At 34.9% G+C, this 27,714-nt stretch overlaps 1 protein-coding gene across 1 annotated transcript in view; it reads left to right on the plus strand.

The window, feature by feature from the left end:
* Positions 1-27,714, plus strand: part of Arp8 (Actin-related protein 8) — a 158,644-nt gene that overhangs the window by 127,163 nt on the left and 3,767 nt on the right. The window contains exons 10-12 of the mRNA XM_090384593.1: positions 5,375-5,521; positions 20,417-20,630; positions 24,092-24,249. Coding sequence (XP_090240719.1) covers positions 5,375-5,521; positions 20,417-20,630; positions 24,092-24,249 — 519 coding nt within the window. The remainder of the gene's footprint in view (positions 1-5,374; positions 5,522-20,416; positions 20,631-24,091; positions 24,250-27,714) is intronic.

The raw sequence follows: 27,714 nt of genomic DNA on the forward strand, positions 1-27,714 counted from the left end.
TCTTTTGCACAAGCACATTACAAATATTGCTTCCTCTGTATCTAAAAAAACTTGGTTTTCTCTCTCTCTCTCAGCGATACTTTTCTTCCAAACAGCCCTGTCACCACCAAATAAGGCGCCTCCGTAGCCAGGTGGGAAGGAGCAGCAGTGCGTAGCACACGCTTCTTGATTAGACCGGGGTTCGAGCCCGTCACCACCAAATACAGAGGATGCGGAAAGGTCAGGGAATGACCACTGCATATTCCCGGAGCAATATGGCCTTAGTTGCTAATGCTCCTAAAAACCAAATAACAAACAAACTTCCAAACAGCTGTTCACTCTGTACAAATTGCAAATCCGCCCTACCATAGAATATTGTTCTCACATCTGGGACAGGGCCCCCAAAACTTCTCCCAGGCTTCTAGATTCCGTTCAGAAGTGAGAAGTTCGGTTAATTAATGACTCCTATCTAAAAGAGTTTCTCCACTCGCTGTCTCATAGACATACTGTTTCTGCTGCATGCCTTTTCTACAGATACTTCCATGGACACTGTTCTTCTGAATTGGCTTCTATAATTTCTGCTCTCTCTTTCAAAACAGTCCAACACGTGCTGCCGCCAGCCGACATCCATTTTCTGTCCAACTTCAAACTCACAGAACCAAATTTTCACCTTCCTCGTTTATCCATTTGACTACCGTTTTCTGGAACAACCTTCCTTCATTTGTATTTCCTGAAAATTACAGTCTACAGAAGTTCAAGTCTAATGTCACCAAATATCTTCTTTCATCTTTTCAACCTCCAACCCAAGCACAGCACTAAGTACTATAGGTTCTAATACCTCTCGTGTTTTGGGTTTTCATTAAAAAAAAAAAAAAAAAAACCTATCCTTCTTGCATAGTATATTTCCTGTCTCCCTGACAGTAGAGTCACCAACAATAACTAGTTCCTCTGGGACCAGCTTATTATGCCTTGGAGATTGCCTCTGTGTTGCCTGATGCACAGGAGTGAGCCCTGTCCTTGAGCTGTGCAGCTGTTAGCTTAATGGGCCCCTCATATTAATTTCTTCGAGGGCATTTACCTACACCTCAAGCTCTCATAGACTCCCATCAGAATGCTGAGTTGGCTCCTAATTTCTTGACACTCTAGGCATCTAGCACACACACACACACACAAAGACATCCTCCTTGGCTAAATCATGGCCTGTTTTACAAAGTTCAGCAAACATTTCAACTATTTTTTGTTGAGATGTTTATGTCTGTGATGCGTTGGAGAATCCCGCACTTCGTTTTTCTCCTGAGTCACAGCACTCTCACTAGTCTATGATCTTTGCTTCGCAGCTCTAGTCTGGGTCATGATTTTCGTTTAAATACAGTTTAATTAACAATGAAATTTAATAAGATTGATAAATATTTTTGATTAATTGATAATACTATACTAAGCTAACAGATTCCTAATACAGAGCTTCTTATTAAGTTATCTAGTTTTACATTATACCTTACGCTATCAGTTTGAAATATATACGTTATGCTATTTCTTTTCGATTACAATATGGCTGCTAGTTCAACAATATTGGTGCCAACACCAGGAGTTGTAACTTCCAAAAATCACTAGTTAAATTCAAAATAAGAAGCTAACGAACACTACTAAACCTATTTAATATCTTTATAAAAGATATTTAATATCTAATATCTCTTTACAGCAGCTAAAAATCCACCGACTATTCTCTTCTGCGACCAAAGAGCCCTCTCTAATGAGTTGATATTGATCAAAATCTTGAGAAGCAGATTTTATTAAAGTCTGCATTTTTTTTGTTCTCCATGTTTTTGAACTCATTCCTTTTGACACGAGTGGGTTCTTCAGTGACTTCAAAGCTTTTATTCTTGCATAATATTACCACCCACTGCTTGCTTTACTGAATCAACGTTAGTGACTGAATTAGCATCATTTAGGAAGTGACATCATTTCCGTATCTTAGTATGAACCTACTCTACTGAATCAACTACTTACCCTACCAAATCAATGTTAGTGACAGAGTTAGCATCATTAGTGGCATTTAGGAAGTGACACCATTTAAAATCTAACAGCCACCTAATAGGAACTGATGTCAATTGTGTCATTTCCTTAAAAAAATTTCGTTACCAATCGATTTTACTCTAGTGTCGCCATAGATGTTTTCACATCAAAAAGACCTGGGGGTAATTGTGCAGTCGGATATGAAGTTCTCTGGACAGTGCAGACAGGCTGCCAGTACGGCTCATGTGGTTTTGATAAGAATCTGATCAATGCTGATCAGATTCTTACTCTTGCATAGACCACACAAACAAGAGGGTGCAAATTCAAGTCAAGGCAGGATAGTTACAGGACATATATGTGGTTGGTTGATTGTTAGAACAAACTTCCATCTGTTGTTGTGGAAGCAGGTGGTTTGAATAAATAGAAAGACATAAATAAATATGAAGAACTAGACAAATTCTTGGGGGGTATGGATTGGTGTGAATTGTGTAGTTAGGTTTTTTTTTTTTTTTTTTTTGCAGATGCTTCATAAGCTTACTTTCTGCAACATTTTCCATTACTAATACTAACACAGTAGCTGTTGATTATCAATGAACCATTCATTTGTACCACAGTGTGAGTTGGTTGACTTCCAGAAAGTGCTTTGGGGGACTGTGGCAAAGTTTTCAGTGCTTTTAGTAATTATTATTATTATGATTAATACAACTAATCATATTAATAGTAATAATTCTTTCCTTTTTTATTTTATTTAATTATTAATAAATATTAATAAATATTATTTATATATTATTATAATATAAATATTATTATTATTATTTAAAAAGAAAAAAAATAATAATAATATTAGAGCAGGACAAACCAAATTTGACCTTTATGTAAGGGAAAGGGGATAGTATTAAATACACCAGCTGCCGTTGCAGGTGAACTCAACAGTTATTTTGCATCGATATTTACAGGAGAAAAACCTTTTGTGGCAATGGGAAATTGTGGGAGCAAAGTTGAAAAATATGTAATTAATGATATTGAAATTTTGCAAGATTATTTAATGAAAAAACTTTCGAGCTTACAGGCCAGTAAGGCTTTTGGAGTTGATGGAATATACCCTATAATCTTAAGGGAGGCGGCAAGTGAGTGCATTGAACCATTGAGGCTAATTATGCGAGCATCACTAGATTCTGGAGAGATTCTGCTGGATTGGAAAAGTGCCAATGTATCTCCCATACATAAGGGTGGTTCTAAGAGTGAAGTGGGAAATTATCAACCTGTCAGTCTGACTTCAGTGGTAGGGAAAATCATGGAGGCAATGATCAAGGATCATTGCCTCCATGATTCAGGAATTCAGGATCATTTGGATAGAATTGAAATTCTCAAGGATACTCAGCTTGGTTTTGTAAAGGGAAAATCATGTTTAACAAATCTGGTTCGCTATTTTGAAAGGGTCACTCACAAGCTGGATTTAGGGAATAATTTCGACATTGTTTATTTAGATTTCAGCAAAGCTTTTGACTCAGTCTCACATGAGTAGTTGCTTTATAAGCTGGAACAGGTTGGAATCATTGGGAAAATCCTTAGATGGATATCAGGATGGCTTCAGAGCAGGAGGCAGAGGGTTGTGATAAATGGCTATTCCTCAGGTTGGGTTGATGCAAGAAGTGAGATTCCCCAAGGATCAGTATTAGGACCACCTTTGTTTTTAATTTTCATAAACAACATTGATGAAGGGATAGAGGGTGTGATGTCTAAATTTGCAGAGTAGTAGAAATTGGTAGAGTAGTTAATGATCACTGTCAAGCTGGGCTTCTTCAGAGAGACCTAGATAGACTTCAGGAATGGTCAGAAAAATGGTAGCTATGCTTTAATCCAGCAAAGTGTAAGGTATTACACCTGGGAAACAGTAATCCCAAAATAAACTATTCACTTGGTGGAGTTCAACTAAACCCAGTATTGGAGGAAAGGGACTTGTGTGTTACGATACGGTCAGACATGAAATTCTCTGAGCATTGTAAACAGGTTGCAAGGAAGGCTCATGGTGTCCTATTGATGATCTATCGAACTTTTGTAAGTATAGATAGGGACATGATAATCCCCTTATATAAGGCTTTTGTTAGACCACACTTGGAATACTGTGTTCAAGTATGGAGACTGCACCTGAAGAAAGACATCGAGCTTCTTGAAAGGTGCAAAGACGGGTAACTTGCCTGGTGAGATCGGCAAAAGGGCGTCCTTATGAAGAAAGACTTTGAATATGTGGGTTGCAGAGTTTGGAAACTAGACACCTTAGAGGAGACTTGATTGAGGTGTTTAAGGCTCTGAGAGGCATCAGTAAAATGAATGAGGACAAAAATTTCAAGATTATAAATGATGCGAGAGGGGAGATGTTTAGATTGGACTTCAGGAAGTTTTATTTTAGCCAGCAAGTTATAAATTACTGGAATAAGTTGCCTACATGGGTGGTAGAGGCTGACAGTTTGGGGAAATTCAAAGGTCATCTGGATAGTACCTTCGGGTGAGGGAAACACATAGGATGATGGGTTTAATTTCCTTTTCTTTTATTAATTATTAGTTTATTTGTTTTTTATCATTGTTTTATTTGGGGTTTTTTTTTCTTGCACCATGCGGCCATTACTAATATTATTTTAATTTATTTTATTTTTTATTTGTTTAGTTTAAGACTAAACAAATAAATTGTGATAGGAAACTTTCCCGAAGTAAGTGATACACTAATTGTTATAGAAGGTATTTGTTGTTATTTGGTTTTTAGTAGCATTACCAACTAAGACCATATTGCTCCAGGGATATGCAGTGGTCATTCCCTGACCTTTCCGCATCCTCCGTATTTGGTGGCTCACGGGCTCGAACCCCGGTCTAATCAAGAAGCATGTGCTATGCACTGCTGCTCCTGCCCACCTGGCTACGGAGGCACCTTCTAATTGTTATAATAACAGCATCATTTTGCTGCTCCATTGGACAGTGGGATAATCTTTCTGTGGAAATGTATGATATTAGATTTCAAAAATCCACTAAAGTTCCAGTGTTCCCAGATTTTTTTTTTCTGTAATGTGATATTTATTTAATGTTTGAAAGGAAGAAGAAAAAAAAAACAACTTTAATCAGAAATAATGATGTGTTGAGCACAATTATTTATTTATTTTTTTTGTGAAATGCAGATCACAGTGATGTGAGCACGTTTTGGAAGTCAGAGGAATTATTTATAGATGAGTTTCATGATGATAAAATTTGAATTTGATTTCATATATTTTTCATCCGAGTTCTTGGAACAAATTTTCTAACAGGTGATCATCTCATTGTATATCAAGGATGGAACTTCTGTGTATTCTCCTCTACTATTAATGCAGTGACATACTTATTTTTTTTTTAATAGGTTGGCGATGAATGCCTTGTTGCTCCACTGGCTCTTTTTCATCCAGAACTTTTTGGCTTAACAGGTAATAAAGAGACTCGTATCCTGCAAAGGACTCAAGGAGACCCAGAAGATCCTCATGATGAAATTTATCTTATACAAACTCAGGTACATATCTTCAGAATGTATCTTCTGATTAACTGAATATTAAAAACACAGTTTCAGTTTAGACATATAGTTTCCAGAATATAAGAAGTTTTTTGCTATCATTTTTTAACTGATAACACTGCTCTGCATTTTAAGAAAAGTTGTCTGATGTCTTACTACTCTGAATTACATTTTTAATGAAAATTTTAAAAGTTATTTAAAATTTGTTCTATCATGTCAAAATTTTTTTACAAATATAAAAAAATAAAAATATTGGTGAGATGCTTCTGGTTTATTTTGTATTTTTATAGATTTTACAAAAAGGTATATTTTTATGTAAAAATATGTTAAAACAGAAATATCAAAGAATATGTCAGGCATAGATGGCTTCAAACTGCATTTCTTATATACTCTACTAGGTTAAACTTGCCTTTTTGACTTCCTCAGGCTGCTAGTTTCAGACAGGTGGGCAGGAGCAGCAGTGTGTAGCACACGCTTCTTGATTAGACCAGGATTCGAGCCCGTGATCACCAAATACGGAGGATGCGGAAAGGTCAGGAAATGACCACTGCATTTTCCCCAGAGCAATATAGCCTTGGTTGCTAATGCTCCTAAAAACCAAATGATAAGCTAGTTTCAGTGGCTGTTCCACTTTTTTTAACATCCAGCAATAGTCTTCTTTCATATTGATATTCCATCCCTTTGGTACCTTTTTTCCACTTCTTTTATATCCTGATGTCATCTTTTTCCCTGCCCTTCGCTTAAACTACCTAAATTTTCAGGAAGATAGTTGATAACAGTGCAAGAAGTGTACCTGAACACTCATATTGAGCCTGACTTTCTGAACTTCTGTGGCATGTCACTTATGATCGTTTCATAATCTGAGTGGTGTTTATTGTTTCCCAAAAAATTGCAGCAGCTTGCAGATTTGAGGTCCAACAAAATTCCTGCTCTGATTTTTTTTTTTTTTTTTTTTTTTTTTTGTAGTGATGGGAATTTAGTGCAAACATATATATTTGTATTTATTCAGAGCTTATATGAACTGTTTCATGAAACCCAGCTTTATATTCAGAGGAGGTAACAGTACTTTGTTTTGACCCATCTTTAATGTTCCTTGAACCTGGTATAAAGTCTCTGATACCAGGTTCAAGGATACTTGTCTTGGTGGCCACACTTTCCCTTCCCAATGTTCATTTCTTGCTCAACTATCCCACTTGCATAGAATGCAAAGCATTTTTGTGTAACAAGTTGTTTGCCAGGTAGAAGACCAGTAGTTTTAAAATCTGCAAACACTAGCCAACCATGATCCTTGAATTTTTTTCCAAAAGAAATTGAACATTTTCTGAGTTTTCTTTTAAGTGTGTTGAATGGTTACAGGAATGAATGCTTACTTGTTTCCACTATGAAGGAGAAATTCTCTGAGGCTTTGCTTCAATGAGTCATTAAATAGCCTCCACTTCGTTGGTTAGTAGAAAATTTCAAAAAAAAGTTCATAACCCCAGGAATGTTGTTGCATTATATCATTGAGCCTTCTTGTCACAATACTGCATTGAAACAATTTAAATTATGCAACCAGATAATTATTAAATTATGCAGCCAAATAAATAATTAAATTATATGATCAAATAATTTCCCTTGACAATTTGCTTTATAGAAATGGAATGTGTTGCAGTAATTTAATAAAGAGGTTAAATTAATTTATTCACTGAGTTGTAACTTTTTTTTCATTTACACCTGCTAGGTCTAAGCTTGTTTATTTTTAAATGCATAGTTAACCCTATAATCCTACCTTAAAATGGGTAATTTAAATTGAACATCATTTGCATATATCCTTTAAGGAGGTAATTGTAAGTGTGTGTGTTCTAAAGCCCAATTTGCAGTGTGAGAGAGGGAGAAAACAGCCCCCAACTACATAGGTCCGAGATTGATTAACTCAATATAAAGCAGAAAAAGCAGAGTAAAAAAACTTCCACATACCACATATCCAAATTGTTTCACTCTACAAACACGTGCTCTACACATTATGCTACAAAGGCCTCATATCAAAGCAGCTTATTGTCTGTATTAAGAGATATTTAAACAGTTCGAAAATTATCCTCCATTATATACTCCAGCCAATCTTTTTCCCACAGGGGCTCACATTTGGTGAGTATGAGCTTGGCACAGCCAGGGTCCTAAGCTGGATATCATCATTCTTCTCTTTTTTGCTGATCTCTCTCTCTCTCAGGGTAACTCAGATTTTTTTTTTTTTTTTTGCCTGGTGCAGCAAAAGCCTCAGGCTTCCTTGCACCATATGGCTAATAACGATGTTTATACTGTGAAAGACTGTTCCTGGGGCCAGCAGATTCTTTGATTTCAGTCATGGCCTGCAAAACTCTGCAGACCTTTTGGGTTGATTTAAATTTCTCACGAGATTGCTAAGTTCACTTAGTGTAAACTGCTGTGGTCCAAAGTTGTGAACTTCTTCATCTGTGTCAATAGTTAATCTCATCCTCTGGATTACAAACATCAGATTCAGGATCTCATAACATATGTTCAAGAACAACTGGTGAGAATGGTACCAATAGTTCAGGTCCATGGGGTACTGGCCTTACAGCTGAAGTAATATTGTTAGAGCAGAATTCTGTGCTTGGTCTTCATTTATAAAAATTAGCAAATTATTACAAAAGTAGCAGTCATTCTTATGATCTCAAGATTCCCTCCATGCCATGACTTTCATTTTACTGTTTCCACAATTGCAAGCCCTCCACACATGTATGATACATGGCACACTTTTACCTTTGTTACTTAATTTAATTCCAAAATTGTGGCATATGCATTTTTCACAAATGATGTTATATCCTGCACTTGTTTTGCCAATGTAGTTACTACATATGTAACAAAATATATTTAGATTTTTCACAGAAACCATGAGTTGCCATTTTCAAAAACACAGAATATGAAAATCATGTTAGAAGCACATACTAGTTAGCACCTACACCAGAAAACAACTGAATGCAGAAGAGACACTTCACACGTTTATATAGATATCTGATTTGCAGATATTGACATGTCTAAACACATCTGGACACACCTATACCTGTTACTCACAAAGGAAGTAGTATGCATATCACGCATACATGGAATTTGTAATTAAGAAAACAGTTCTTACTGTTTGTAAAAAAAAAAGCTGTACACAATAATTAAAAACAATTTGAAGTTTTAGAATCAGCACTAAACATGCACCCAGATACACTATGAATTTTGGAAATAACTTGAATAAGAACTTGAAAATTTCATCTGATTTAAAGTGAACTCACTAAAATCTGGCACTCTTACAAGCCAGAATTCTTTAAAATCCAGCACATTTTACAAAAAAAAAAAAAAAAATTTAAAACTTGAAATATTAAGGAAGCAATCCAGTATTTGTATCAACAATTGTATTTGTCCACCATTTTTGTAGGATTCTTACAGGACTGTCTTATCCTTTAAACTGTTTTTGTGGTCGGCAAGATTCAAACTGCATAGATAATGTAATTATTTTAATTCTCTCAATAGATCAAACTTATAATAATTATTCCTCAAGAAGAATAGTTATTATTTTATTTTTTGTCTTAGTCCGTAGTGAAAGTATTTTTTCTCTGAAGCACATCCATTGATATTTTGATGAAATATGCTGTGACTCTGCATATTGTTATTTGTTTGCATATAACAAACTGAACTGTTATTTACATTTTAACCACTAGTACTTTCTTTTAGTCAATATAAATATTTACATGGTTCAATTGTAAGTGTTATTGTAAATGGTTCAATTGTAAGTGTTAATATTCATTGAAATCTGCTTAGCCAAAACTGCTCCACTACCTAGGTATACCTCTCTAAAATCTGTAAAATTTTGAAACCCAGCACCTTTCAATCCCCAAGGGTGCTGGCTTTTAAAAACTTTACTGCATTTTAATTATATTAACTATATACAGGCAGTTCTCACTTTACAAGTTTCCGGGTTTACGAGTTTTTTTTCCCAAGTATCAACAAAATTGAAAATATGAACATTAATTGCAAAAAATGAATGTTAAACATTCATAAATACTGCATTCCTAACCATGTGTGTAGCTATACAATACAGTGTACCCCGCTTTACGATATTAATCAGTTCCAGAGACGCCATTGTATCGTTAAAATATCGTAATGTGAACCCAATAACACATTGTTTTTGGTAATTCGTTTCAAGATCTTGGAAGTTGAAATTTTCTCTGTATAGCTAAGCTATTTATCTCTCTAAAATGTCATTTTTAAGATCATGAACGTGACTTTAAGGCCATATAAAAGGTCATGAGCGTGGTTTGTAAATTGTATTAGTTACCAATTCAAGTCATTAAAATGCACTACACTTTCATCGTTATCATATGTTCCGCTATAAGAATTTTAAATGCCTTTGTGATATTTTTCTAAAGCACATTTCTGGAGGTCACAACCATAAAACAATAAAAACAATTTGCACTTTCCGGTTTATTGGGCTTTTCTGTTACTGCTAGCAATTATAAATGGGTAGTAAACTCGATCTTCTTGCATTTACGAAAATACTGATAGCTGGAATTGTGTGATTTTTTATGTTATTATGGTGAAATGTGTCCCCTTTACTGAAATCTTCAATCGTATAAAAACATAAATAAATTTTCAGAATCTTCTCTTCATTCCTTTTTTTTTTTAAGCTTCGTAAACTTGTTACTCCACATGAATCGTGTTAGTTGCAATTTGTGTGTGCCATTAAAAAATGCTTATGCATGCAATCATGAAATGTATAATTAAAAGAGAAGATTATCTTGGAAACAAACGCCTCTTGAAACATTTCTGAAGAAGACAACTCCTTGTGCAACAAACCAACAAGTGCCAAGCCAATAATGAGTGATCAACGAGTGTGCATTTAGTTGATGATGCTGAAGAATAAACATTCTTTGACATTTATTAGTCGTAAATAATTTCTCTATTATAATTTGCTTGATTTTACAGGTTATGTTTTCATTTATTTTGATAAATCAATCATTGTATAAACATAAACTAATAAGTTAACTAATGTCATTGTTGAGAACGTAACCCCTATTTTTAATCTTATGTCTATGGGAAGTAAATTCCCGCTTTACGAGTTTTCGCTTTACAAGCGCACGCTAGGAATGAATTATCTCGTAAAATCGAGAACTACCTGTAGTTAAAAAATTAAATAGTTTTTAAAAAAACATTACCAACTGAATTTAGAATGGAGGAAGAAGTAGTTAAGGTGACAACCGAGCCCAAAAAATAGTTGCATCTCAAACTGATACTAGATTCCCAAGAATAGTCTATGCACAGACCAAAAACATATTAATTGCATGTAGGTACTGGATCTGGTAATAAATCCGACCAGGTGCTATCTAAACTTGTGGGTTTGTTTGCTTTTAATATCTCAGAAGGAAAGATTTGAAGGAAAGGTTAAGACCACACTCCATGGGTGGTTGAGGCCTATAGCTTGGGGAAATTCACAGGTCAGCCAGATAATGTCTATGTGAAGAGGGAGTGAGATAGGTAGTTTATTTTATTTTTATTATTTACTTATTTTTTATTTTGTTTTTTTAACCAGTAAAAGTAGTTTAGCAGCAAAAGCCTCGGGCTTCCTTTGCACCATATGGCTAATAGTAATACTAATTTCATCACAAAACAAGTTAATGTTTATATCACACCTGAAATATAATGCAATCAGTGCAGTGCAATACATTTCATTTTTTTTTTATGAAAACCACAAACACAAAAGGTATTAGAACATATAGTATTTAGTACTTTGAATGGGTTGAAGGTTGAGAAGATGAAAGAAGATACTTGTTGATATTATACTTGAATTTCTGTAGATTGTAGTTTTCAGGAAATACATGTGAAAAGAGGTTGTTCCAGAAAACAGCAGTTGAAGGAATAAATGAGGAAGAAGAAAAGTAGAAAAGTTGGCTGTGTGAGTTTGAAGTTGGACAGCAAAAGGATGCTGACTACTGATTGTAATAGATGTTCATACTGGTTTGGAAGAGAGAGAGAGAGGGGGGGGGGAGGTAGAGGAATTACAGAAGCCAATTCAGAAGACAGTGCCCATGGAAGTATCTATAGAAAAGGTATGCAGCAGAAACAGAACATCTATGAGACAGAGTGGAGAGACTTTGTAAGAGAAGTCATTAATTAGGCTAACTTTTGAATGGAGTCAGAAGTCTGAGAGAGATTATGGGGCACCAACCACCCCAGATGTGGGAACAATATCCCATAGTAGGGCAGATTTGAGTTTTGTAGAGCAAGTAGTTGTTTAAAAGAAAAGCAATGCCAAGAGTAAAAGAGAAAACCCAGTTTTTTAGGTGCAGAGGAAGCAATATTTGTGATGCATTTATGCCAAGAGATTTTGAAGTCAGTAATCCCTAATAAAAATATGTGATCTTGTCTCTAGAAACCTGAGTGTCATAGAAGATAAGCATAAGAGCAAAAAAATCTTTTTTTACATCTCATCAATGCAAGTGATACTACGTTCACAAGTCTTACGTACAATACACACAGTGTGCATAGACTTTCTAAATTTAACACTACTACATTAAAACTACATTTAATCTATGAATTTCTTTTTTCCATACAAATTGTATATGGAGGGGACAGAAACATGCTTTAAAAAAATACAAGATATGAAGGTTAAGACATAAGATATCAGATTACAGTCAGTCCTCGTATTTACATGTGTTTACACTACACGAATTTGATCATATATGATTTATAAATAGGGGAACAATATCGTATATAACACGAACCGAATTTGCTTATGCACGATTCGCCTTTGTATTTACAAGAAATGGCAGTCGAACTCAACACGAATGTGTTGAGTTCGACTCAACACATTCGTGTTGAAGAGAATGAAGAGAAGATTCCGAAAATGTATTTGTTTTTCATATCAGTGAAGGGGAAACACATTTCACCATAAGAATGTAAAAATCCACACAATTCCAGCTATCGTATTATCGCAAATGCAATTAGATCGAGTTTACTACTAGTTTATAACAGATTCCATTAGCAGGAATGCAACTGGAAATTGTTTTTATTGTTTTATGGTAGTTACCTCCAGAAATGTGCTTTAGTAAAATGTGAGCTGGTCAGGCGTTAGTGTGTCTCTGCCTTTACAGTGTTGTTTATTCAGTTGCTACACACGCACAGCTTTGTTTATGTGTATCAAGCATGCCTCCTCATTTTCTAATTGTGCTTTATTCCCTAAAAATGAGTAAAATACTTAAAAGATGTGAAAAGGAAGCATCCTGGTGAAGACACTGCAGATTCAGAGAGAAAAAGAAAAGCAATATCGATAGACAGAGGCAGACTTGGTCAAAAATTCTTACCCGGGAAAATTTGTAGCAGCCTCATACTAGTGTTTATGGCCAAAACCACACTGGCCTCCATCGTCTTTTGGCCCCCGGCTCACCGGGGTTTCCCCTGTAAGGCTTATGGCCAGTCCGCCTCTGTTAATAGAGAAAAAATATGAAATTGTGAAACACTTTGAGCAAAATGAAAGACCATGTGATATTGCACATGCTACAGGCTTAAATGAGACAACGCCAAGAATTATAAAGAATGCAGAGAAAATAAAAACAACTTTCATAGCAGGAACAACTCAAAGTGTAATGAAATCCATCAGATCAAGACACAAAGAATTGGAAGAGATGGAACCGCTGTCATCTGTTTGGATAGAAAATCAAACAAAGAACAAGTTTGCTTATGATAGAAGCAAAAGCATTAGCCATATTTTATTACGTAATAGTCGTAAAAAAATATGTAATCGTAACAAAATACTTACGTATTTTATTACGTTTATTTATTTGTATTTGGTAATGTTTTGGAAAGAAATGTGTGTTCAATCTTGGGTGGTCGGCACCTAACCCTATTTTTCCCATAGGGCCTGTTGTTTATATTGCATGATTTTGCATTGCGCGAGGGTTTCTAGGAACACAACTATCGTGCTATATGAGGACTGACTGTACAGTGTAGAAAGTTGTGATAAATTAATGAGATTCCTTGCATTTAATATTCTTGATTGCTATCTTTAAAAAAATTGTATCAGCAATTTGTTTTTTAATTGTTGAAGGAGAAGTATATCAGTAACTGCTGCACATCACATCTTGCACCATGATATAAATTATTACAATATGAACTGCATGGATTAATGAACTTTAGGACTGCAATTATTTATTTATGTTATGCAGTACAGTAGAATATAATTTCATTGTTTGTTAATAAAAGGACATTACCACACCTGTAGTAATTGTTTTGTGATGCTTATCTTTCATTTTTCTTGAACTTTGATAACTTCTATTGAACAGCAAACAGACATTGTTAGACATTTGTCACTAGATATAATATTATGATCACACCGTTGGTAGGCTTGATTGTATAATTCATGTGGACAATGTATGTTTGAGCACAGGAGTGGATTGGACATTTTTTTTTTTTTTTTATTAGGAATGAAGTTTTACAAAGGGGACCACTGTTAAAAATGGTAATTAGCTATGATTTTCTTTTATGATAGAATTTAAAAGAATTTTAAATTCACTTTTCTAACAAAATTTTAAGTTTGCTTGTTCTTTAATTGTAGAAAATCTAGAGCAAATCTAGATGCTCAACAATTTGTCGAGGCCCAAGTGAGGCTTTGACATAGTTGCCCAGGATGCCACATTGGCCAGTACCGATAGTACTGGTCATTTAGAAAAGAGAGTGAGGTTTATGAACAAAAAAAGAGGGAAGGATACATGAACAAAGATGAAAGTGTAAAAATCATAGTAATATAAGAAGGTGCCATAGTTAATGTGTGAATCTGCATAAAACAAGTTTTTAATGCAGAGTTCAGAAGTATATCCTGTGCTGTAAGAACTTTTAGTTTTTCTGTTAGAAGAGTGCTCACTATTTGGCAGTTCCCAGAATCTAAAATGTCCATTGTGGAAGTAATCATAATTAGTCAGTTGGAGATCTTGCTCTTTGGACTGGCGATTCATGCATTTGGTCCTGCTGAGGAATTATTTCTTTTAGTAAAATGTAAGGAATGTGAAAGCTGTTCAGCTAAAGTGAAAAGGCCACAATCTGTTTGCGATATCCAAAGTTCGTTGCAAAATAAATAAAGTAGCTAACACACACACATACAAAGTCCACAAAGGTGCCAGACCCTGTCAAGATGGTGGCATTAAGTCAGTTAAGAGTTGATATAACCATACTGATGTTATATGATAATGTAAAGTTGACTACAAATGTTTAATGACATAGTTAAAAAAGCAGTGCCTGGGGCATGAAAGAGGCAAATTTGCTTTAGAAATATGAAGAGGAAATGAAAAATTCAGAATATAGGTTAAAATAACTGCTGAACTGTTAATAATTTTTTATTATTTTATTTCTAAGGAGATCATAAAATTCAACTTTAATTCATAACTTTAAAAATATACATCACTTCACTGATATTTCAAGATTACCTTCTACTTGGATATCAACTGCAATAAGTGATTTGCAGTGTCATTGAAATCATTGATTTATAAAGTGATTGTTTCTTAGGGAAAAATTAAGAATTTCACTGTTATCTGTTTCCTGTTTGTATTTGTATAACTAAATGTCATCATTTTAATGAGGATGCCCCTCCCCCAATAAATAATTACTATTAGCACCATAGGTATACAGTAAAACTTTGTTAATTTGAACCCGTATATTTTGAAAATGTTTAATTATTTTGTGACTTTGTTAAATTGAAAACCATGATAATTCTTAAACTAATTTGAATGATTTTTAGTTCAATGTTCAAATAGTACTTTTTACTCAATATAATTAAAAAAACAATTGTTAAAAATATGACCAATAAATTTCACAAAAAGAAGGGAAACCAAATGTTTTAAACTGCCAAGGATAATCAGACATAATCTGTGGTCTCCCTTCCCCCCTCCCCAATCTTCTGCACTTCACATGTTTGTGTATTCTTATGGATTTTACTAACACACATCTTACAGATGTGAGCATATTTGGTCATATTATTGAAAAAATTTATTGTATTTTGATTACTTCTATTTTTGTTACTTGTTTAATTGATATCTATATACAGTGAAACTTCTCCTAACGGACACCTCTCTTTAACGGACATCTTTCTACAACGGACATTTTCAAATTCCCCAGCTCACCTCCATTGGTTTTAATGTGTTTTCAGCTTCTGTCTAGTGGACATTTCTCTGTAACGGACGCGGACAGGCAATCTGCACTGTTTCGTTTAGATTAGCACTTAATTTGATCTCCCCATAACGGACTGCGGGAGAGCTCATGGCCCTTTTTCTAGGAACTTTTCTTCCACATATTGCCTCAATCTATTTTCTATTTCCGATTCTCTGAATTTTATCAAGGTTTACATCACGGTTGTAAACCCTTTTTCAAGAATTTTTAAGGCACATGTAAAACTTCTGATGAATTCGGTGTGTGCAGGGGGTGGGGTGAATTTGGTCAGCCTTTCGTCTTTTGAGTTTCAGTTTTCAGTTTTGTTCAGTGTCGTGTGAAGTGCACAATGTCTTCTCGTAAACATTTAACTTTAAAAGATAAAGTCGAACTCATTAATGCGTATGATCGGCAAAAAAATAGTGTTCGCAATCTCGCTGCAAAATTCAAAATCGGGAAGACGCAGGTAAGCAACATCCTAAAGAAAAAAAATGAACTGCTCAAACAATTTTGGCAACACGGAAATGATCACGTTCAAAAATCATTCCCGAAAACTGTTGGACTTCAAATTGACAATGTTATGTATGAGTGGTTTTGTCGCGAACGTGCTAAAAAAATTCCCATTAATGGGCCTATTATTAGGGAAAAGGCTTTGGAGGTTGCGAAATCTATCGGAGTAAATGAGTTCAAAGCTTCTGTGGGATGGCTAGACAAGTTCAAAACTCGGCATAAAATTTCTTGGAAAACCGTAAGTGGTGAAGGTGGATCTGTTGATACTGGGGTTGTAACATAGTGGACCATCAAATTGGAAGAGTTATGTCGTGAATTTGAAGCTAAGGATATTTACAACTGTGACGAAAGAGGGTTGTTTTTTAAAGCTCTTCCTGAAAAAACAATGAGTCTAAAAAACGAAAGTGCCAGGGCGGAAAAATTTCTAAGGAACGCTTGACTGTACTATTGTGTACAAATATGCCTGGAGACTTTGAACAACCTCTTGTTATAGGAAAACCACAAAATCCTCGTTGTGTCAAGGGCATAAAGTTGAATCTTTTGAATGTTGACTGGAAGTCTAATAAAAAACCGTGGATGACACGAGATATTATGAGCGAATGGATAAGTCACTTTAACCAAAACATGATTCGTCAAAACAGAAAAATTATTCTTTTCATGGATAATGCTGCAACTCACCCGCACATTGAATTGTCCAACATTCAAATCGTTTTTCTGCCACCAAACACATCTGCAGAGTGTCAGCCCTTGGATCAAGGGATAATAAAAAATTTTAAACATCACTACAGAAAACGTGTTTTAAGACATCTCATTGCAAACATGAACGATGCAACATGTGCGAGTGACCTTGCAAAGAAAATCAGCATCCCAGATGCGATTCAGTGGATTTCCTCTTCAGTAAACGCAATTAGAAAACAAACTGCCGTGAACTGTTTTGTAAAGTCTGGCTTCTCAAACGCAAAAATTGAAGTTGTGAACAGCAATGTGGAGCACCAAGAAGAACAAGAACTTCAACATCTATTGATAATGTACGATACTTCAGCTACAAGTGACCCTGGCTACAAAGATATAGACTCGAACCTCACTACAGAAGATGGTGCTCTAGATATCAACGACATTATCATCGATATTTTTCAAGTTCCTCACAAGGATGAAGAAATGGAAGAAGGTCATTCTGTCGAAGATCATATTAACAACGAACCACCGATGAAAATAGAAGCGCTCATACAAATCAATGGTTTAAAAATGTTTTTCGCCGCTGAAGAAGATACTGAAGGACTTTCGATGGTTTCTTCACTCCAAACAAATGTTGAAAACAAAATTATCAGCCGGGAAAAAGGTGCAGAAGAAAATAAGTGATTACTGTGTGTATTTTTCTTAAGATAAAGTCATAATATGCAAAGCACAATTGTATGTATATTATTTACAAAAATATTGTGCAAAATCTGTATATAATTTAATTTAATTTTACATTAAACTTCTAACGATTTTTCTTTCTTTCTTTTTTTTTTCTCCCTCAGACTTCTTGTTAGCGGAAACTTCTCTCTAACAGACAAATTTTCGTTCCCCATGGCTGTCTGTTAAAGGGAAGTTTCACTGTATATAAAATGCATAGGTATGCTGCCCAAATTTTGCAACTGCTAATTGTTGCCAGCACCCATTCACGCAATTCACCTCGCATGACCACCATACTGGGCATTCTTTATTAACTTTTGTACTAATGTTTTTTGACCAAAGAAAGGCATCCTATGCCTGAATGCTATCATCTGTTATCTTCATTATTTTATCTGTCTTCAATTTTAATAAACTGTTCTAAGTTTTAAGAAGTGTAAAACTGGTTGAACAGTGTGTAAGAACTTTAAGAAAATATAGAAGAAATGCTAACGAAACATTAGAGGAGAGATCTAATAGCCTAAGAGACCGAAACAAGACTCTACAACTACGAAGACGGACAGAAAACATTGAAGAAAGAGAAGCAAGATTGGAAATGTGAAGACGGGCAAAAAGCCGTAATCAAATAGAAATACCGGATGCGAATAATCAACAAGCTGTAATTAATGTGGAAGAGCATGACATAGGAAATACGTGTTACAACTCTTGAGTATTGCAATGCAAGATATTGGAGACACGAGTTAAACACATCGAATGAATACACTAAATGCTGTTATGATGGAAAGGTTTCACTTGACCCACTGTCTGAGACACCTATTCTATTGCGAGAGCCACTTACAGGGGATACATGTGAAGCAAATAACTACAGAGAACATATACAAGAGATAATATAAATATGCAGCCTAACAATGGCGTTCGCATCAATGGGCACAGAGGTTAAATCACCGCCTGGAAATGGTCCATACTGTTTTAGAATACACAGCCAGATTTACCATTTGGTGGTCTTACTGCTTTATCCAAACTAGATAAATAAGCCAGGATATGGACAACTTTATATTTTCGATTCTGCTGAAGCAACAACAAAATGGCTTGAAAAACAATCGAACCAAAGGTGTATGACCAAAGTAATGCAACAATTGGACAAGATTCTGCAACAAGTTAACCCATTTGCTGAGTCATATAAACAAATGCATCAAATAACCCAGGCAAATCCAACAATGAATGTGTGCATGGCATTTATAGAAAACCTAAATATCGGACTTAGATAAGAGACTATATAATGCACCTGCATCCAAAATGGAGGTTGCTGCGATATTTGTTGGAGAAGAATTATATCACCACTAAGCAAGGATTGTGAAAACTTGAAGGATCTAGATTAAACTATTTATGCCATAATCAGAATGGCATCAAAATATGGCATTTTGAACTTGTTTCTTTCAACAGTTCTGAAAAATTGAGCCTAAACCAAAGAAGCTTTCCATAAATTTAAAGAGTGGTGCACATTGACAATAACAGCAGGCAAAATGCAGAGGATTAGAAAAAACAAATTGTTTGAGTATTTTTTGCAAGTTCGAAATTATGACTGATGGGCCTGATGCTAATTGACAAGCCCAAATTTCTTGCCGCTTCAACGAACATTGAAGGTTTAAGTTTCGAATGGATGGCTGTATCATTTAAAAAAAATGATTCAGCATTACTTGCCTCACAATGTTTGCTGATGCTCAAAAAGTTAAAGGGGATTCTATCTCAGAAAGCATCAACATATTTTAAATAATTATTACACACAAAAAAATTTATAACTTTCACAAAACTGGCATGTTTTGTAATATGTTTCCAAACCACATATTCACACTAAAAGTTCAGATGTGCTATGGTGAAGAAAAGGAGCAGGAATGTGTCATTGTGGTGCTTTCAAAAACATGGATAATTCTGATAAGGCCAAATTAATGATTATCAGCAACTATTTAGCCATGGTGTTTCAAAGGCATCTGACTCAGCAGCTTACCTATTTTGTGCAAGTATAACAGAAAGAATGGATGATGAGAGAATTTTTCAAATGTTGCCTTTTTGACTGCAATAGTATGTAGGTCACAAAAAAGGAATGTTTTAGTAATTTTAAGTAATTTCTTCACTAACTTGTGACTGAGGTCAGTAATAGTGTGGAGTTGTAACCTCCTGAGCTATCTTCAGCTGTTTTATCAAGAAATTTATTCAAAATTTGAATTACTGACTGTGAAACCGGAATCTTATTTTTGACCTTTATAGCCAACTTCACAGCATTCTGCAATTTGGATCATGCCAAAACAAGTCTGTCGCAGAATCACACATACCTCTGGAGTAAAGTAAAATGGCTACTTTATATTTTTGTTATAGAAGTATTAGCATTAGTTATATAGTGCAAGGGAGCCACATGCTTTTGCTGCACTGACTAAAAAGAAAAAAATATTAAAAATAAAAAGTAATAAAATAAAAATGGAAAGAAAATTGTGTTCTAAATGTGTATTCATAGTTTTAACTGTTAACATTTATAACATGCAAGACCTCCAGCAAGGAATGTCTACACCATAAATGTCTATCAAGAGGTTTGTAAAATCCAAACTAAAACTGTAATTCTGATTCTTATAAAATAACTTAGTTTTCTTTTATTGATTAATAATAATTACTTATATCTTTAATTTGATAAAATATTTTTGAAAAATTTACTTTATTGAAAGATATGTGCTAAAAAATGTTTCAATGCATACTATAGTTATAAGTATTTATATTTACTATAAATATTATAGTTAAGTATTTTATATACATATATTTTATACTTAGAGAAGAGGTGCAAAGGAAGCAGCAGAAGGTACCTCCTCTGCAGATTTGTCTTCTCAGTTAGATGATGCTCACTTAGGTCAAAGTATGCTGGATGAGGACATGGATTCAACAGATCAGCCATCTACAATTTGTGGGAGAGATACAGATCGTGAAGTGCAGTGTGATCAGTTATTTGGAATAGATCAAGCCATTATCCAAAGCATTGATAGATGTGGTAAGTATAATCTGATTTAAAAAAGAAAAAAATAAGAAAAATAAGAGTAATATAACCAGTATAGTACAACTGATACAGATATTGACATGGACTATAAAGTAATGGTCTTTGATTTAATGTGGAATCTGATTGTTTTGAACTACCTTGTTTATACTGATGATATTATCTGCATAAAAATGAATTCAAAAAATAAATTATTTGATTTTTAAAAAATTGTATATACAAGGGGTATTCAAAAAGTATGATAATAAATATAAATAAATAAATAAAAATCTTCCAAATATCTCAAATTTTCTGGCATATAGAACTGTTCTTTCAGTAAATCTACAGTATTCTGTTTTGCACACATTTGGCTTTACAGTTCCTTATAGCCATTTTCATCTCTCTCATTATGTCTGAGCCTGTATGATGAAATTGGATGCTACTCTTAAGTTTTGCCATTTTTAAAAAAAGTTGTATAGAATTAAAACCAGTTAAAAGATAGATTTGATATAGGTTTTCAAGTGTCTGCACTGACTAATAAAAACATTGGTACTGTTGCTGCATGAAGATCTCCATATGACTTGCAGGTCTTGCTAATATGATAAGTACACCTCCATGTAACATTCATACCATAATACATGAGCCATACTCTACATGTTTAGGCCCAAGATTGATGATGACAGAACAAAAAGTTGCTGCTGAAGAGGGGCAGTATTTTATTTATAGCAAAGATTATAAAAGCAGATGAGACCTGCTGTAGCCAGTTGTTATCCAGGAAAACAAATAAACAGAGGTCTGTGTGGAGGTCTCCAACTTCTATAATACTAAAGGAGCAAAGGTGGTGCCATCTTAAGTAAAGTAATGATTATAATTTTTACATTATTGGAATGATGTACCAATGTGTTTGCCACCTGTACAACAGTTACTAGCCAGTATCATATTTCCATACTTGAGACCCTGTGAAGCCATAACCACTTCATATCAGGGATTGGATATTCATTATGGTAGTGAATAATGTGGTTGCCATGAAGTTCTTGGCTTCTGTCAATTTCACATTATATAACATTGCCCATCAATGGATTTTTATCAGTATTAGCTGCTTAGCTGTTGTTAGGTGGCTCTGTCATCTTTTTATGCAGATCATATGTTGTAGCTGGCAGTAGAATTTCAACAGTTGTATTTTTATGATTTTGAATAATGTGGTTGCAGTTTTATTGCACTATTTATTTCAAATACAAACAGTGACAGGTGACAAAAGTAAGGAACACTAGTTTTTTTAGCATTTAGGATGCATATACTACTTTGTTCCCCTGTATTTTCAGTCTATAAAAAGAAAATTAAATTTTGCATTATTGCAATGTGGCAATGTAATAACAATATATTTCATTGACATAAACTATGCAATAAACTATGTTTATTTTTGTGAGAAGCATAATTAATCATTTTTAGCTTTTCTGCATATGGTCTGTTTGTAAAAAAAAAAGAGTATGTGTAGAATTATAGTTCTTTAGTTTTTCCTAATGAAAAAAGTTTCAATAGCCTGTATAACATGGGTTGTTAACACTAACTCAAAATTATATAATAGAAACACTTATACACCACATTTGTGTATGTAATTAGTTTATTGTTGACTGAAGCCCATTCCTCAATGTATTCCAGAAGAAGAGCAGTATACCATCTATGTTAATCCATCTATGGAAAACTACCTCTACCAGTCAAAATAGTTGATATAGGTTTTCAAGTGTCTGCACTGACTAATAAAAACATTGGTACTGTTGCTGCTGTTGCATGATCTCCATATAACTTGCAGGTGTCTTAGATGGATGGTTTTCCATAGATGGATTAACACCATCTATGTTAATCCATCTATGGAAAACTACCTCTACCAGTCAAAATAGTTGTATAGAATCTTTATAGTATTTTTAATATTTATAGTATTTACCATAATAAGAGCACTTGAGTTATGTGAAGAACAAGAATTTAAAGACTTAGTTAGTGCCCTGGCACTAACTGATGAAAATGGATACTACTGTAGGTGACATAATTAGTAAATTCCAAAAAGAAAAAAAAAAAAAAAAAAAATTGCTACTCAAAAAAAAAGAACCCAGAAGCACCATAACTGTTCCATGTAAAGCAGTCATAGGACATGGCATGCAGTGTGGATATGTATGTATGTATCTCATGTTGGTGCAGCACCACCAGAAGTTTCATATGTCTTATCTCTAGCGGTTGTCACATTTGAGTCATTCACTGAGTGCAAAACCACAGGAATAGCATAAATACTTGAGAATAAATCCCAAAACAACCCTATTTGTAACATACTCAATTAAACTTTTAGTCTTGTTTATTCTTTTTAGATATTTCTACTCCTACATAATAAGTATTATGTTTAAGTTGCCTTTTAACAATCATCAGGATGTGGTTATGATGATATGCCTAGCCTCAGTTGCTGTATACTTCCTGTATTTTAGATGATAAAAAGTTTAATTATTTTGGATGTTTTTTAGGTATTACTTTTTTATTGTCATTTTCTGTATAACAAAATCAATACTGAACAGTACTGATTTTGTTATAAAAATAAAAATTTTTATAACAAAAAGTTCAAAAATTAAAAAAAAATTTTTTTTTTTTAGTTAGTTATTGGCGCATCAGCTTCTGTGGCCATAATGCACCTCCCAAGGTTTTGGATTTTACTCTGATCCAAGCCTGAGGTGGGATTCGCACCCGTGGCCTTTGGGTTTCCAGGTAGGCACTTTGCCCACCTGGCTAGCCCAGTTGGCAAAAAATCTTGCATATATTAGGGTGTTGTAATAGCATTTCGTATGTTTATTATTTATGTGAGTGCCTCCTTTAGTTTCTAAACTCTGGATTTAAAATTTACCACTTTTTTTAATTGATTTTTGTGCAAAATGAATAATTTTCAACAAATTTACAACATCAGAGCATAATTTGATCTTAGTATCATATTGACAACTCTTTTTTTTTTTTTTTTTTTTGTAGAGTTACCTACCAATTTGAAATTGGTATGTTAAATTATAACATAGTTAACAAGAGATAAGAGCTAAGATAACTTAACAAGTATGCTGTGGTAAAAAAAAAAAACCCACTTTGTTTCTTGCAAAGTATATGTTTTTTTTACTTAGTTTAGCTGATATTTCTGATTAGAAATTTGACATTTAGGCATCCTTTTTATCACACATATGAGTCACAAAGATGTCCATGCTTCTGCTGCTAATTAAACCAGAGCATATTATATTATATACAAAGATTGGCATTGTCAACATTGCAATAATGTGTCTCAAAATTTCTTATTTTATACCCATATTTCTTAAAATGTAGAGTAAAGTTTACTAAATAAAGATCCTTTATATATTGTTATAGTATTAAATAGTTCTGATTTCTTTTCTTTATATCAACTTGAATTCAGAAGAAATTAACTTATTTATAGTATTTACCATAATATACATATAAAATTCTAGATTCAGAAGAACTAAAGAGAAAAATGTACACATGTGTTCTAGTTGTTGGAGGGGGAATGATGTTTCCTGGAATTCATACATGGTTGCAGAATCGCTTGTCAGTTCAGATTCCTATTATGTATCGTGGAGAACAAATAGATATTATCACTAGGCCAAAGGTATTTATATAAAACTTATATCAGGATATATAACTTCTAATTGTTCATTATTGAATTACTAGTAAATTAATAAGAGGAGTTTACCTCAATATTACAGCTCTGATTTATACTATCTAATTATTGAATTACTTATAAGCATTTGCTGAAATTGCTGCATGTGACCTGCAGCATAATTTTTTTATTTTTTTTTTATGAAAACCCCAAACACGAGAGGTATTAGAACCTACAGTACCTAGTACCATGCTAGGGTTGGAGGTTGAGAAGATGAAAGAATATATTTGTTGACATTAGACTTGAACTTCTGTAGACAGTAATTTTCAGGAAATACATGTGAAGGAAGGTTGTTCCAGAAAACGGCAGTTGAATGAATAAACGAGGAAGATGAAAAGTTGGTTCTGTAAGTTTGAAGTTGGACAGTAAATGGATGTTGGCTGGAGGCAGCACGTGTTCGGACTGTTTTGAAAGAGAGAGCGGGAATTATGGAAGCCAATTCAGAAGAACAGTGCCCATGCAGAGTATCTGTAGAAAAGGCAGGCAACAGAAACAGTACATCTATGAGACAGAGTGAAGAGACTCTGCTAGAGAGGAGTCATTAATTAACCTAACTGCCCTCTTCTGAATGGAATCTAGAAGCCTGAGAGGGGTTTTGGGGCACCGCCCCATATGCGGGAACAATATTCCATGGTATGGCGGATTTGCGATTTGCACAGAGTGAACAGCTGTTTGGAAGAAAAGTAACGCCGAGAACAAAAGAGAAAACCAAGTTTTTAGATGCAGAGGAAGCAATATTTGTAATGTGCTTGTGCTAAGAGAGATTAGAAGTCAGGGTAATCCCCAAAAGAGATATATCATTTTGCCTAGAAATCAGAGTGTCACTAAAGATAATCATAGGAGCAGAAGAATCCTTTTTGCGGGATATAAGACAAGACTGAGTTTTAGAAGTATTGAAATCAACTAAGTTGTCTTCGCCCCACTGGAGATCGGCATTTAAGGAATTGGTAGTGGATATTCGAGAAGTTGAAGCTGATTGTGCAGGGCAAGGTTTTTCAAAATGGAAAGTGGAATGCAATGTGCTATCATCGGCAAAACTATGGATAGGATTTCCAGTCAATGGAAGAAAGTCATTAATATACAAGAGGAAAAGAGTGAGGGAAAAAACTGAACCTTGGGGGACACCAGCATTAGTGTAGAAGGTCAAAGACAGAGACCCATCTACCATCACCTCAGTGAGCGATCAGAGAGAAAACTGGATAACCGATTACAAAAAACAGTTGGTAAACCATGAGATGGAAGCTTGTTTAGAAGACCTTTATGCCAAACACAATCAAAAGCCTTTGAGATGTCAAAAGCAACTGCTTGTGTTTCACCAAGCTTTTCCATTGAATTTGCCCATATATGGGTAACATAAGCCAGAATATCACCAGTGGATCGACACTGATTGAATCTATACTGGCGATCGTTGATTGGATAGGAGGTTTCTAGAGTTGGTGGTTATTGATTTTTCCATTACTTTAAAAAGAGTAGAAGTAATTTCAATGGGACAATAATTGGATGGGACGGACTTGTCACCCTTTTTAGGAACTGGCTGGATATGAGCAAATTTCCAAGCAGAAGGAAAAACACCTTTGGAATAAGAAAGTGAAAATAGGCTGCAAAGAACAGGTAAGTTTAGGAGCACCGATTTTGAGAACAAGTGGAGAAATACCATTAGGACCTGGAGCTTTCTTAGCATCGAGATTCGTTAAAATCCTTTTGATGGAAGACCACGGGAGGCATTGAGTGGAGCATGTTGTGAAAGGTGGGGGAGGTGTTTTACCAAGATCATTAATACATGAGTTGGAAGAAAAATGGGATGCTAGCAGGTCCACTTTATCCTTGGCTGAAGTGACAACAGAACCATCTGGTTTTCAGAGAGAGGTGGGACCAGAGATGGGCAAAAGTTGTGGCCAATAGCTTTGCAAGAGACCAAAATGCTCAGCTACCGTTAGGGCATGAAGCAAGTTTTCTACTCTTAGCCTGTTCGAAATCTAGTTTGGACTGATTAATGACCGCTTTACAATTGTTGCAAGCTTTGGTGTAGGCAGAAAATGAAACTGAAGAATTAGAAACAAGCTAATTACGATATGCAACATTCTTCTCTTGAACAGCCTTAGAACATTTATTGGAAAACCAAGGTTTAGATAAAGGATGAGATTTTAAAATGGAGTCTGGAATAAAGGATTCCATTCCTACAAGGATAATTTCACTGACACAATCTGAGCAAATGTTGACATCAGAAGTTTTGAAACAGTAATCTGACCAAGGAAAAGAAGAAAAGAAATTTCACAGGTCATCCCATTTTGCATTCAAGAATGCAAAATGGGATGACCTGTGACAACAATATGAGGTTCGGAATATCCATGAGATAAAGGCTCCATTGGAGGAGACAATCACCAAGTTGTGATCTGAGGTACCTAAAGGCTCATTTCGACTGTGTACTTAGAAGGGTTGTTTGTGAGAAAAGGATCAAGTGTGTTGGCTGTATGGTTGGGATTGTCCAGTATTCTTGTAGGTAAATGAACAATCTGTGCAAGGTCATTAGAAATTGCAAAAGCCTCAGCATCTCGACCAGCTGGGTCGGTGTGACTAGAAAACGGAAGCCAGCTGGGTCGGTGCGACTAGAAAACGGAAGCCAGCTGGAGTTGTGAACATTAAAATCACCAAGGAAAATTACCTCACTGTTAGGAAAGTTGGATTGGAGAAAGTCAAGTTGCAAAGAGAGAAAGTCAAAGAGCTCCAAGTGATTAGTGGAGTTGGAAGAATGGTAGAGACAACAGATGAATTTGACACAATGAGGTAGAGAGATTTTAAGCCCGAGAAGGTCAAAAAGAGGAGATTCCAAATTACCAAGTCTTTGACAGGGAATATCGGAACAGACATATGCACAAGTACCACCTTTGAGGCGAAAGGAATCATACGATAATTTGGACAAGATGAGCAGTAGTTGAATCAACCAATAACTGAAATTCTTTCAGAAAAAGTACATGGGGTTTGGCAGACTGCAAGTGGAAATGGACATCGTTGAGATTAGAATTGAGACCACATATGTTTGTGAAATGAACTAGTAAGTGTTTGTGAGGTTTAGATCTTTTTGCAGATAAGCTTACTCTATTAGCTTGACAATTCATGGTGTAAGGAAAAGTGGGGGGACATGCTGTATGAAGTAATGAAATTTTTGGATATGTCGTACACATGACAAGAATATACCTAGATCCTTGACATAACGTGGCCTCGACAATGCTGCTCCCTCGCATACACACTATTCGGATTTCCTCCAGTCACTATCTGGCAGAGTAGAGGTAGCAAGATTATACACTAGCTGATCCAGAAGCCTCCTAAAGAGTTACCAATGGGTTTGGTCCAGTGTACTAACTAGCGGCTGGCCTGCGAACACCATTTTAGAGCTGTACCCTTGAAATGTAAGGA

Source organism: Mastigoproctus giganteus, chromosome 1 (genome assembly GCF_048544385.1).
Source record: "Mastigoproctus giganteus isolate SK-2022 chromosome 1, ASM4854438v1, whole genome shotgun sequence".
Lineage (NCBI taxonomy): Eukaryota > Metazoa > Arthropoda > Arachnida > Uropygi > Thelyphonidae > Mastigoproctus > Mastigoproctus giganteus.